General features: G+C 38.4%; 1 protein-coding gene across 1 annotated transcript; it reads left to right on the top strand.

Annotated features, from left to right (window-relative positions):
• The first annotated feature begins 11,682 nt into the window (after positions 1–11,682).
• Positions 11,683–13,554, top strand: LOC123253108 (protein FAM71A-like). Its single transcript, XM_044682396.1, has one exon. It carries the CDS (start codon positions 11,683–11,685, stop codon positions 13,552–13,554), a length of 1,872 nt encoding a protein of 623 aa, XP_044538331.1.
• Positions 13,555–13,798: the final 244 nt, after the last annotated feature.

The raw sequence follows: 13,798 nt of genomic DNA on the forward strand, positions 1-13,798 counted from the left end.
AGCAAAATAAGTAGAATATAATACTCTGGGCCTTACTGTGATTAAGCCTGTATAGAAGGGATAAGACACATAGACATGAAGCAATTATCAGAATTCTACCTCTTGAATTTCTGGATTTCCTTATGGACCAATAAAGATCACAGCTTTAAAGTTAGTCTAGATCTTTGAAGCTACAAGTTCCAAGTACTTGATTTTATACATTTTTAAACTAAGAAAAGATCTTAAGTGCTGGGGGTCACATAGTTATTAAACTAGAATTTGAACTCAGACTTTCTTAACTAAAAGTTTAGTGCTTTATCCACTGAAACTGATAAGTCATAGAAGCCTAGCTAGACCAAGTTATGTGAAACCCATTTTTACACTAAATTGAGGTAGACATCATGAATACATAAGTGAAAAGCTGATGATAAAATACCCACTTTCTTATAGTCAATAAGGCTTGCTAACTGAGCTAAATTAAAAGTTAAAATAATATGATGACCTTCTACCCAGTTGCCTTGTCTTCAGTTAGGATAATGTATAGTGAAAGAGCAATGGATTTGAGGACAGTGATTAGGATGTAAGTTCTACCACTACTAGTCATTTATAATGTTGGACTAATTTTATCCCTTTGAGGCTCTCAGCTTTCACATTGGAAAATGTGGTGTTCTGGACTAGAATATCTGCAGAGTGCCTTTCATTACTCAAACTAAAATATTATGATACTGTCTATTTATGTTCTAGTCTGACTTCAAATTATCATCTATTTCATTATTTCAATTCCCTTCTGAAAAACATCCAATGGTTCCTCATAATCTTCAGGATGGATTTCATATTTTCAGATTAGAATTCAGGACCTTCCACAATATGACTTCATTCTACATATGAGTATGACATACTCTTTCCTAGGACATGAATGATATCTTATGCTTCTTTGAATCATTTATGACACATAGCACAGACTGTGGAACATAGTAAAGGGTCATTAAATATTTATTGAAAATAATTAAATTTTGCATAACCCAATTTCATCAAATTATTAAAGAATAATAAAATTACATTAAATGTATGTAATACATCAAGGTACCTTCTAAAAATCCCATGGAAACTAGACTATATCAATGGCGAACACAAATTACTCTACATGAAAATAAAATTAATAAAGTGTTGTGTTTTTTTTAATTTCATTAGATTTGCCAACCTTATATTTCCTTGAACAATGTAATTTAAGAGGAAAAATCTTTGAACATATAATAATAAAAAAGTTTAACTTGACCTATATTTGTAAAGACTGTCTCAAAAAGCATAGGACTATGAAGGCATTAAACTCTAAAATAGGGAGGCACTTTGGTTAGAGCACTGGGCCTGAAGTCAGGAAGACCTGATTTCAAATCTCGCCTCATGAGCTATAAGACCTTGAATAAGTCATAATAACCTCTGTTTGCCTTAATCCCTAGAGAAAGAAAGGGTAAATTACTCAATATCTTTGTCAAGAAAACCTCATGGACAATTTTAGCATGCAGTGGAAAGAAAAAGTAAATCAATATACATATAGATAAAATAAATACAAAGAGAAAAAATACAAGGTATTTAGAGAGAGAGGACAATATAAGTTATGTGGGTCAGGAAAGGTTTTCTGTAGAAAGTGGTTCTTGAGCTTCATCTTAAAGGAAGAAAGGGTTTCTCTAAATGGCACTGAGCAGGGTGCCATTGAGGAAAACCACTGTAAAGGTACAGTCATCGAAAATGAAACATCGCTTGTTCAAAACAAAGGAGTCAGTATGGCTGAGGTTAATAGTTCAGGAAGGATCATAATATGCAATGAATGGAAAGTCAGGTTGGGATCAGAGTTGAAAGGTATTTGACTTTATGCCATTCTTTTATCTGGACATATTTTATCTTTCCATGCCAGTTAGATTGTTAGTTATTTGAGGTTGTGTAGTATTCATTTCACCTCTATGCCTAATACAATATCTCAACTATATTAAACCATGTAAACTTTTATTAAATTGAATTCACTGGATTAGACATCAGAAGACCTTGGCTCTACTTTTGATTCTGCCATCAGTTTTCTATATGACTGATCAATTTGATCTGTCCAAATCTATCTTCAATGATCCTCCCAGCTCTGAAATTATATATATGTATATATATATAGATATAGATATTTTATATAAATATAAATTTTAAAATACATACATTCCAGGCACAGGATGAAGTATTTTCAAATTTTATTGCCCTTGATGCCCTCACAACAAGCCTGAGATGTAGAAATTGTTATTATACTCATTTTACAATAAAGGAAACTGAGGCAAGAACTTAAGTGACTTGCCTATATAATTATTTAAGATTAAATCTGAGGCACTGCTGATTCCATTCCAGAGCTCTATTCAGTGTTTCATTTAACTGCCTTTAAAGAATAGGAATAGGGAATAAAAAATTCATAAGAGGCCAAGATGATCTGTCAAATTGCCTTAAAAGATCATAAAAATGGACTCTTCTCCTGACAGGAAAGTCTTTCTAAGTCCTAGTTATTCAATCAACTTGTAGGCTTCCCAAGTCATAAGAGTCATTTGTGTCCTCAAAACAAACTGACTTTTGATATATTCATGTTCTCCTTCTCAAGCTCTAAACGAAGATATATGCAACAAAACTCATAAAGTTGATCAGAATCTATCCTTACCAAACCATTTTCTGTTTAAAACAAACATAAAACATCAAATCTGTGAAGTATTATAATCCGCATTCTATAGATGTAGAAACTGATACTAAGCTATAATTTTTCCATATTCAGAAACCTAGTTAGCTTCAGAGCAAGGACTAATATCTTAGACCTTCTGTCATCATCTGATGTACTTTCTGCTATACAATAATTGCTATCATAATAAAATAATTAATTTTATCCAATTATCCAATTACCCAATCACATTAATATTCATTCCATTTTTTGCTTCCTACTTTGAACACAACTCCTTTCTGATGCTTACTATTTAATTATCCACAATTTGTTTCTATAAAAATCTACTGTGTACCTTCTATTTGTCACTCTCTGAGTATTCTGAGTGAAACAAAATGGGACTTTAAACCCAATAAAGGAGTTTGCCATCTAGTTGATTACTATGGTAGAACACAATAAGGCAAGAATCAGTACTGCCCTCTAACTGAGAAATAGAAATCAATGATTAGAGCAAAAGTCAAGGAGAAATATATTGAATAACAATCTAGAGTCTCTGTTTAATCTAAGTTAATGTCTATATATAGAAGGCAAACTGGAACTTGAAGTAGCTGACCTATCTAGTTCTGCCCTCTCTCTGATCAATATCCAATTGACTACAGGCAATCCTTTTTCAATCATTATTATAGGTCAATGATGTATCTGGTTTAGGGGTCATTTCACTTAAGGTATGTGTGACCAAAATTAGACTTCCTCAATCCATAAGTAAGCATGATTCCAAGACTTTCATTTCTTCATTTCCATGCTGCCAAAGGAAAAGAGACCAAAACTAGAATCCTTAAGAAAATGAAGAGAATTATGCAACCATTATAGACTGGATGTCCACAATAAACATTTGTTGAAGTATGGAGTCAGATTCTGGCTCAATGTGACCTTTGTCAAGTTAATATTACTTTTCTGGGCCTCAGTTTGCTCATCTGTAAAATGAAGTGTTTGAACTTGATGTTCTTTGATGTCCCCCTTTCTTCACATCTCTGTTCCTATTACTCAGTGATTCCCAAAGTGGGCGCTATCGCCCCTTTGTGGGTACTGCAGCAATCCAGGAGGGCAGTGATGGCCACACTTTTTTTGTATTACATTCTATTCTGAGTTCAATATATAGTTTCATAATTTCAAGGGGTGCTAAGTAATAATTTTTCTGGAAAGGGGGCAGTAGGCCAAAAAAGTTTGGGAACCACTGCTAGGACTGAATGAACTGCATGGATTTCTTTCTGCTCACAAATTTCTGCCAGGATCATTCTCTTATTATACCTGAACTCATTGAGATCAAGGATTGACTTTGTAATTGCCATTGTATTCCCCAGTACTACCCACATTGGATCTTTGAAGATGTTTACTAAATTGAATTGTCCTGAATATCAGGCTTCCCTGCCCTTCCTTTCTTCCAGGAAGGGATGATAGCATGAGTAATTGCAGGAAGGCTTTAGGCTGCCCCTCTTTGGGTGTCAGTTTTTTTTCATCTGTCAAGTGAGATGTTTTAAGGATATACAAGAGGCATTCCAGTTCTAGAATTCTATTTCTTTTTTTTTTTTAAACCTTAACTTCTATGTATTGGCTCCTAGGTGGAAGAGTGTTAAGGGTGGGCAAAGGGGGTCAAGTGACTCGCCCAGGGTCACACAGCTGGAAAGTTCTGAAGCCAGATTTGAACCTAGGACCTCCTGTCTCCAGGCCTGACTCTCAATCCACTGAGCTACCCAGATGCCCCCTATTTCTTTGTTTTAATATTATTTCTTTATTTATTTAGAATATTTTTCTGTGGTTACATGATTTATGATTTTTCCCTCCCCTGACCAAGAGATGACAAGCAATTCCACTGGGTTATACCTGTTTCATTGTTCAAAACCTGTTTCCATATTATTCATCTTTGCAGTAAAGTGATCTTTTAACCACAAAACCCTAGTCATATCCCCATCAAACAACATCAATCATATGATTTTATTCTATGTTTCTGCTCCCACAGTTATTTCTCTGGATATAGATAGCATTCTTTCTCATAAGTTCTTCTGGATTGTCCTGAATCATTGCATTACTGCTGGTAGAAAAGTCTATTACATTTGATTGTACCACAATGTATCCATCTCTGTGTATAAGGTTCTCCTGATTCTGCTTCTTTCACTCTGCATCAATTCTTGGAGATCTTTCCAATTCACATGGAATTCCTCCAGTTCATTATTCCTTTCAGCACAATATTATTCCATCACCATCATATGCCACAATTTGTTCAGCCATTCCCCAATCAATGGGCACCTCCTCATTTTCCAGTTTTTTGCCACCACAAAAAGCATGGTTATAAATATTTTGTAGACGTATTTTTCCTTATTATCTCTTTGGAGTACAAACCCTGCATTTATATGGCTGGATCAAAGGGCAGGCAATCTTTTAAAGCCATTTGGGCATAAGAATTCTATGATTTCAAGAAAGAATAGACTATATTTCACAATCTATTTTGCTTCCTCACTAAGTTTTTCCTTATTTCATTGGAGCTGAAAAGCTGTTGGTGCTTGATTTATCTATGAAAACCTTGATGGTCATGCAAAAAGATCTGCAGAGGATGAAAATGAAATTCAATGAGGTCACATGTGGGTGCTGAAAACTCTTTGGTGCTTAGGAACAGGGACATTACATGCCTCTCCATTTTTAGAAGTCATTTCAAAGTCCCTTTAGGGAATGAGAGACAAGGTCATATTCCCTGACAAAGCAAGCAAAGGGTTCCAGCTGCCAGAAACTCAACAAAGTGATGAAGAAGTAGAGAGCATCAAGGTCAACTAATGGATGGCTGCTTCTCAAAATCAAATAAAAATCAAAGCCTTAGTCTTTGAGAGTTTTTCTAAATTCCCTTCTCAATCTCAATATTTATAAGAATAAGGAAGGTAAAGAGTATCACTGATAGCAGAGATATTTAACAGGTATGATTTATACAATGTATGATTGTATAATTGTATATATTAATTAAATATATTTTATATATAATATATTTTATTTATAATTCTTTATTATTTATAGTTATAAAAAATCATACCCATTAGTAAAACAGAAGGGAAAGTAAAATATCAATATATTCCTAATAAAGTTTAAAAATGCCTTCTTTACATAAATGTGAGTTATGTAAAGAAATGATTATCTTTACAGATGAAAAACTTTGGTTACAAAGCTAGTGTCAGAGGGCATATTCAAACCCAGGTCATAGGATCATAGATTTAGATAAGAAAGAGCATTGAACTGAGAACAAGAATGCTTGACTTCTGGTCCAGTTTTTAAAAATATTCAGCTATATAACTTCATAAAATATGTTTGGAAAGGGCTTGAAAGATAATCCCATCTCACTCCAAAGAACTTCACTGATGAAATCAATCATGGGGAATTGATATAGTTTAGCTTTCACTGCCATTGAGTGTCATTTCACAAGATGACCATGACCATCTTCAGACAGGACCTGAAGGTAATTTAATTAAATTCAATAACCATTATAACTCACTATATAATAGGTGTGATAATACCTAGCACTGCAGATCTAAGATAAAAATGAGATGGCCCCTGCCATAAAGGAGCTTATATTCTATAAACCCTAAGGGTACAATGTTGTTGTTCTGTCATTTCAGTCATGTCCAACTCTTTGTGACCGCATTTGGGGTTTTCTTGGCAAAGATATTAGAGTTATTTATCATTTCCTTCTTCAGCTCATTTTAAATGATTTACCCAGGATCACACAGCTACTTAGTGTCTGGGCTACATTTGAATTGAGGAAAATAAGACTTCCTGATTTCAAGACCAGTGCTCTATTTACTGTGGCACTTCAGCTGCCCAGCTCTAATGATACATATAAGGGAATAAATATGAGATATAAAATATAAGTACAAAGTAATATCAGAGGGCATAAGAAAATAAGAAAATAAGAAAAGATCTTCTTTAGGTGGTGGAACTTGAGCTGAGCTTTTAGGAAAATGAGAATCTCCAAGAGGGAGAGATAAGAATAGAAATCATTCTATGCCTATGCCTACCTATATATCTAGAAGACCTAGGTTCAAGTCCTACTTCTAGCATTCATTAGCTATATAATAATGGGTAAATCTTTCATATTCCTTAAGACTCGGTTTCCCAGTCTGAAAAATGGAGATAATAAAACCTGATTTATCTGATTCCTAGAGATGTAGTAGATTAAGCAGAATAAAACATTTTGCTATATAGTGTTAATGATAGTTACTAACATAAATGATGCATGTCACACCCCACTTTCATTATTATTATTGCCATTGAAAAATTTGCATGATAAGCTAGTTAAAGTAATAGGTCATGGGGCAGTTGGGTAGCTCAGTGGATTGAGAGTCAGGCCTAGAGACGGGAGGTCCTAGGTTCAAATCTGGCCTCAGACACTTCCCAGCTGTGTGACCCTGGGCAAGTCACTTGACCCCCATTGCCCACCCTTACCACTCTTCCACCAGGGAGCCAATGCACAGAAGTTAGGGTTTAAAAAAATAAAGTAGTAGGTCTTCTCCAAAGAGCATTTTATATTTTGAATTGTAATTATTTTTTTCTTTCCAGAAAAATGCCAAAACGTCTCTTGAAGATATTCTTGCCCTCACCTATTACAAATCTCCATTTTCACTGGCTTATCACGATCATATTAAGGGGCTACAATCCATTTTATTTGTCCTCAAATCCAGATGGCTGCCAGGAGAGTTCAAAGCAAATGAACTGTGCATCAGATTCTCATTGGTGAGTATTTTATAGGCTTTGCATGGGATGGAGTGGCCTGTCCCCAGTCTCCAAAGTGTTTTCATCTCTAGCTGATAAACATTGTTTTCCCCTCTCCTTCACCTTGGCTGCCATCAGCTGAATCTTCATCAGCAATTTGTTGATCATTTTTTTCAGAACTTAATGAGCATGGTCCATGACCTATCCTTCATCAGCAATTTAATTTAGAATGGGGAATTCACTAATCCATTCAATTAGCTGACTGAAAAAGGGGAGCTAACAGTTGAAAGTTAAGATGTTGGTGATGCCTCAAAGGAAGGATGGTAGTTTTTGTCCCACAAACATTAGTTCCAAAAGGATTGTGCCAAAAGAACACTCTCAGTTACTCTTCCCCCTACATGACATATGTTTTTATTATCATGTTAAATTTCATACACACTTTTTAAAACTGTATAACACAAAGCAAAAGCTTCCTAGACAATTTTTGTTCTTTGTATATTAAAAAGGTCATCTTTGTGGACATTTGTCAAGCTTATTATAAAAGGAAATTTTAAATGAAAGTTTTTAAAAAGAGGTCATAGGAACAAAAGATTTGGAGTTAGAAGGTGCCTTACAAATTACTTGGACAGATAAATATTCTAATTTTATTGGCAAGAAAAGTGAAGTCTCAGAAAAAGCAAGTACCTTGTCCACAGTCACAGAAGTGTCAGAGGTGGATCTCTAACCAGGACCCTTGGCTTCAATTCCAATTTTCATTCTATAACAAAAAGGTGATTTCTACCAATTACATCTTTTTTTCATTCTATCCAATACCCCAGGAATTTTTAATAGAAAATAAATTGCACGATAGCCAATTTGGAGAGGGGTGGGAGGTGAGGCAAGATTTTCAAGGTCCAATAGAGCAAAAATGTTCCCAAGAATGAGAATGGTCCTTATAAAGTAAATAAATGAGAGGGGCTTGTATAATTTAATTTGGGGCAGCTAAGAGGTCCAGTGAATACAGTTCTGGACCTGGAGACAGGAAGACATCTTCAGGAGATCAAATTCAGCCTCAGAAACTTATAAGCTGTGTGACCCTTGACAAGTCCTTTAACTCTGTTTGCTTCCTTTTCATTTGGTAAACAAGCTGGAGAAAGAAGAGGTAAACCTCCAGTATCTTTGCCAAGAAAACCTCACATGGAGTAACAAAGTGTTAGGCACAAGTGAAGCAACTGAACAATAATAATAATATAATTTCTTGGAATCAATTAATTAATCAAGAAACATTCCTTGAACTCACTATATGTCCAGAATTGTGACTCATATTTGGAGAAGAAAGAATAGAAACAAGTTGACAAAAAGGCTTATAATCAAGTTAGGAAGATGAAACTAACACCCACATCACTTGCAAAAACCTAACCCTCTTGGGTTCCATTGAGGTAGAATGATCAGGTTGAGGAAGATGATAATCTCCTCTTACTCCTACTTTTTGCTCTATATCTCAAATATTATGTTCAAATCTGGATAGTCAAGTTCATGACAAACTAATAAACTTTAGAGCTTACAAGAAAGGCCAACAAGGTATCAATATCATGTTATATAAGGAGTGTCTGAAGAACTAGAGATATTTAGCCTGAAGGAAAGGTCTATTAGGCTCATTTTGCATGTTTCCAATAGAAAAAAAAGAAACAATGGATGGAAGATTCATATAGGAATATTTTGACCTAACATAAGAAAAAATAAACTTTCTCAATTTAGCTATCCAAAAGTGAAATGTATATCTGTGAAGGAGTCATTTCCCCCTCACTAAAGGACTTTGAGCTGAAGCTGTCCTTTATCAAGGATGTTGTAAAGTACATTTCCACTCAGATGTGTAAGACAAGTTGATTTTTTAGATTCCCTTAACTGTACAAATCTATATTATAAAAATTGACATAATATTGAGATTAAGTAACTCGGTCAAGATCTAACACCCAGAGGCAGACCTAGGACTCCTCACTCCTCTTTGTTTCAGTTGAAAACAATAATAGCTTAAGCTATCAAGGTTTTTTTTTTCACTTATAATTCTGTGAGCTAGTTATTATTACCCCCATTTTATGGATGAGGAAACTGAATCTTATCAAACTAAGAGTTAAGTGACTTACCCATGGCCAAAAGGTTACTATGTTCCAAAATTATACCTCACAATTAAATGTTCTGGGTCCAATTCTCTCTCTGTTACTTCATGTGCCTCTCTAATCTACATGGATAAGGCCATATCATATCTTTCCAAAAACTAAAAGTTTTTAAATCTATTACTTAAAATCTGTTATGATACCTCTGTGACTTTGAACAAGTCATGGGTGTAGGTCTTAGTTTCCTCATTTATAAGGTAAAAAAGTTGGATTATATTGGACTTTTTAAAACTATGGTCCTGAATTTTAAAAAGTGATAATTACATTTAATGCTTTTTTATTTCCTTTATGAATTTATATATGTTTATTAGGTATAATTAAAAACCTTATTCTGAGAAGAGGTCCATAGACTTCTATACTGTTAAAGGTGTCCATAACACAAAAAAAAATATTAAAGAACTTGTCCTAGATGATCTCTAAGGTCTCTTCTAATTCTAAATATGACCATATTCATGAATAGTGAAGAATAACTGCATTTTGATTAACTGCATTTGATTTGATTTTTGCTCAAGCTTATATCCACTTTCTTTCATGTAAGCAGATTATAGGAAGTTATTTTCTGTCCTAGAAATAGGGATGATAATAACTTTAACTTATCATGAGGAGTGCCTACATAGTCATTTCAACTAATAATGGACTATTATCTCATATCATCATTATGCTATGATTCTCTATCCAGAACTGATTATAAAGAATTTGGCAACAAGATAATATCCTTCCAATATAGCTGAGAACACAAGAGCTATCTATGGGACTTCCCCCCTTTCTTCTTTTGATGTTAAAGAATTCTAATCTAGGTTGAACATGGCAGTAGCATGTCCATATACAACTGCCATAGGAGGCTAAAGTTGTAAAGAGTGTCCCAGATACAGAACATATGATAGGAAAGGAAACCTTAAAATGACATTTTTTTTTTCTTGAAGCAATGAATGACAAGGTCAGGACGATGAATGGCTTTATCATAAACTACAAGAATCTAATTCTCTCTATCACTGTGGGTCTCTATAGCCAATCTCTTGGAATGGCTAAACCAAACCCAGACCTTGAATGACATAAGCACTTAGGACCAAGTTTGCATAAGATTTCTCCCCCCCATAATTCTAAGTTTAACATCATGTTGGAATTCTTACAACAACTTTTGTTTATATATTCATCCAGAGTAAGGAAATTCCATTCCATTCAATGAATATATATCAAGCATCTCTTATGGGCAGAATGCTGTGGCCAAAAAAAAAAAAATAATAATGGTTCTTATATTCTGAAAGAAGGCATGTGAGGATGGGGTGATTCTAAACCCTTTTTGGTCCTATAAACTTTAGGTTGTCTTCATATCTTGCTAATCCAGTCATCGAACACCTGAAAAACTAATATATGTAAAGTGTATCTTTTACCAGGTTTCAAATATGCTCAAGAAACCACTAGTACTTCTCAGTGCCTCTAGGACAGGGATTCTTAACTCTGGATGCGTGAACCTCCAAGGAACCTATGAATAAATTTTAGGGGGTCTGTGAACTTGGATGGGGGGGAAATAAATCTTTATTTTCACTAACCTCTCATATCCTTTGTAATCCTATGTATTTTTATTTATATATTTTTTAAAATATTCCAAAAGGAATGCTATAGGTATCATCAGACTGCCAGAGGTTCATAGCACAAAAAAGGCTAAAACGCCTTGCTCGAGGATAAAGAGCACAAATTTTGAGGTGTTGCAGGGGATTTAAAGATGGCTCTAGCCTAACTATATAGGCTGATAGCATATTACTCTCTGCCAAATAGGACTGCTAGCTATTACTTATTCATGGCATTTCATCTCCTATTTTCGTGCTTTTTTATAGGCTATCCCCCATGCCTGCAAATGAATTACCTCATTTCTGCCTAACAGAGTTTCTACCTCTCCGCAAGACTCAACTCAAGCCAGTCTGGCCGCGGGACCGTTGGGAGAGAGAGAGGGAGGGAGCATCCCGCGCCGCCCCACCCCCTCCCGCCGGATCTCGGGTCCCTCTCCCTCAGCACCCGCGCGAGGCGTCGAGCGAGAGCGCGGCCAGGAGGCAGTGGAGCGGTTGCACTCCGGCCTGCCACCAGTCTTGTCTGTCCCCCAGAGCGAACAAAGACGAGGAGAAAGCGATGTCCACTCTGAAGGAAGAAAAGGGAGGAAGGGCGGTAAGCAGTGAGTCCATGCTCCCTTATTATACAGCAGCCAGCGGTCGAGCTGTGGGCATGTTCAACACCTCCATGGGGGAGCTGCAGAAGCAGCTGTACAAGGGGGAGTATGATGCCTTCAAGTATGCCCCAATGTTCGAGAGCGACTTCATTCAGATCAGCAAGAGAGGGGAGGTGATCGATGTGCATAACCGGGTACGCATGGTGACCGTGGGCATCGTATCCACCAGCCCCATCCTCCCTTTGCCCAATGTCATGCTGCTGGCCCGGCCTGTCTCATACATTGAGGATCAGCCCACTCTGGAGGGCAGCAGCTACAAACGCAAAATGCGCGCGGCTCCTCACCCTTCAAATACCCTGGAGCTGACCAGGCTACTCCCTTTGAAGTTTGTGAAGATCTCTGTTCACGACCGTGAGAAGCAGCAGCTCCGGCTGAAGCTGGCCAGCGGGCGGTCATTCTACCTCCAGCTCTGCCCGCCCTCAGATGCCCGAGAAGACCTCTTTTCCTATTGGGAGAAGCTGATCTACCTCCTGAGGCCACCCATCGAGGGCTACAGCAGCACCCATGCCATACCTGCTGGAGATGGCCTTGAAGCTCCTGTTTTCATGGCTGAAGATAAATCTCCGTCGCAGGAACCAATTATTCTACATAGCGAAGGAGAGCAGGATAAAGTGAGTATCAAGAGTCTTCACATGGGGCCCGAGGCCTCTATTCGGGAAAAGCCAGAAGTCATCATGGCAACTGCTGCAGCAGGGGAGGGCTTTCGTGGCACAGGAATTGACTCAGAAAAGGACTTGGCAACCCGGCACTACACCATCAAGGGGGTGCCTAGTATGTCACCCCCCAGCACACCATCTGTCCCAAGCATTGCGATGGGAGCTGCTGCCAGCAGGGGCCCTGCAAGCAAGGCTATAGTTGGGATCCCCCTGGGCATGGGGACAGCCGCCGCAGGCACTCAGGGGCCAGGCATGAGTGTAGCCCTGGCTGGGACTGCAACTGGCCTGACAAAAGAGGGCATGTCTCCTGCCGGTATGAGTCTAGCACTGGCTGGAGCTGCCAGCATGTCCGGAGACTCACTGAGTGGGACCATAGCAGGCACTACCAGTGGACATGAAGTCATAGCCATAGCAGGTGTGGGAGCCATCACCACAATGGGGACCAATAACCCCCTTGTTTCAACCTTACAGAGTGAGGGCTACATGAGTGAGCGAGATGGAAGCCAGAGGGTGACCCCAAGCAGCCCAGAGACATCCAAGGAAAGGATAGTCTTGGCCCGGAGGCACTCCCGGCAAAGAGAAAGGGGCCACAGAAGGGGTGAGAGGGCATCTAGCACTGGCCAGAAGACATCCCGGAGAGGCATGTCTTCCAAGGAGACTCAGAAATCTAGCCACCGGTCCAGGGGAGGCCGTCACAGCCCCTCTGCCCACAAAGCCTCCACCCATAGCCCAAACTTGAAGAATTCCAGGACCTCTCATAAAATGGGGAAGAATAAGACTTCAGCCAGCACACCACCTGCTGCCCCACCTAAGAAACCCAGCCGTATTGCCTCCTTCTTGCGCAACTTCTCCCGCTCCCACAGTATCCCGACCTCCAAGAGCACTTCAGTCCTCACCAGCATGGAGGACACGGTGGAGACCTCCAAGGCCTCAGCCACTGAGATCTCCTTGAGCACCACCATCGTGGAGAATGCAGAGATGATGGATATGGAGACTATCACACAGCTGGTGTCACAGGCAGAGGAGGATGACCAGGAGCTGGTCCTGATGATGGACACAAAGGGTGGCCCCCAACGGCTTACACCAACCCTTCTCATCCCCTCTGCACCCCGGCGTTAGCCAAACCACCCACCCAAACCACCCAGGGCCACAGAGAAAAGCCGGCAGGCTCGGATATTAAAGAATCGTGTTTGGCCCTCATGATTGGCTTTCTTTAAGCCCTTGTCTTTGCTTTCCTCCCAGTGCTTCTCTGTGCCTCTAGCTGAATCAGCTGACACTGAGTATGGGTGAAAAGGGGGTATGGGCTGGGCCTCACTTGGCAGGAGCAGAATTAGAGCTGTTCCAGGACCATGACTGACCCACG

Source organism: Gracilinanus agilis, chromosome 6 (genome assembly GCF_016433145.1).
Source record: "Gracilinanus agilis isolate LMUSP501 chromosome 6, AgileGrace, whole genome shotgun sequence".
Classification (NCBI taxonomy): Eukaryota; Metazoa; Chordata; class Mammalia; order Didelphimorphia; family Didelphidae; genus Gracilinanus; species Gracilinanus agilis.

Excerpts from the sequence above, each read along its gene's own strand:
- LOC123253108 (XM_044682396.1), top strand. The coding sequence starts at position 11,683 with ATGTCCACTCTGAAGGAAGAAAAGGGAGGAAGGGCGGTAAGCAGTGAG.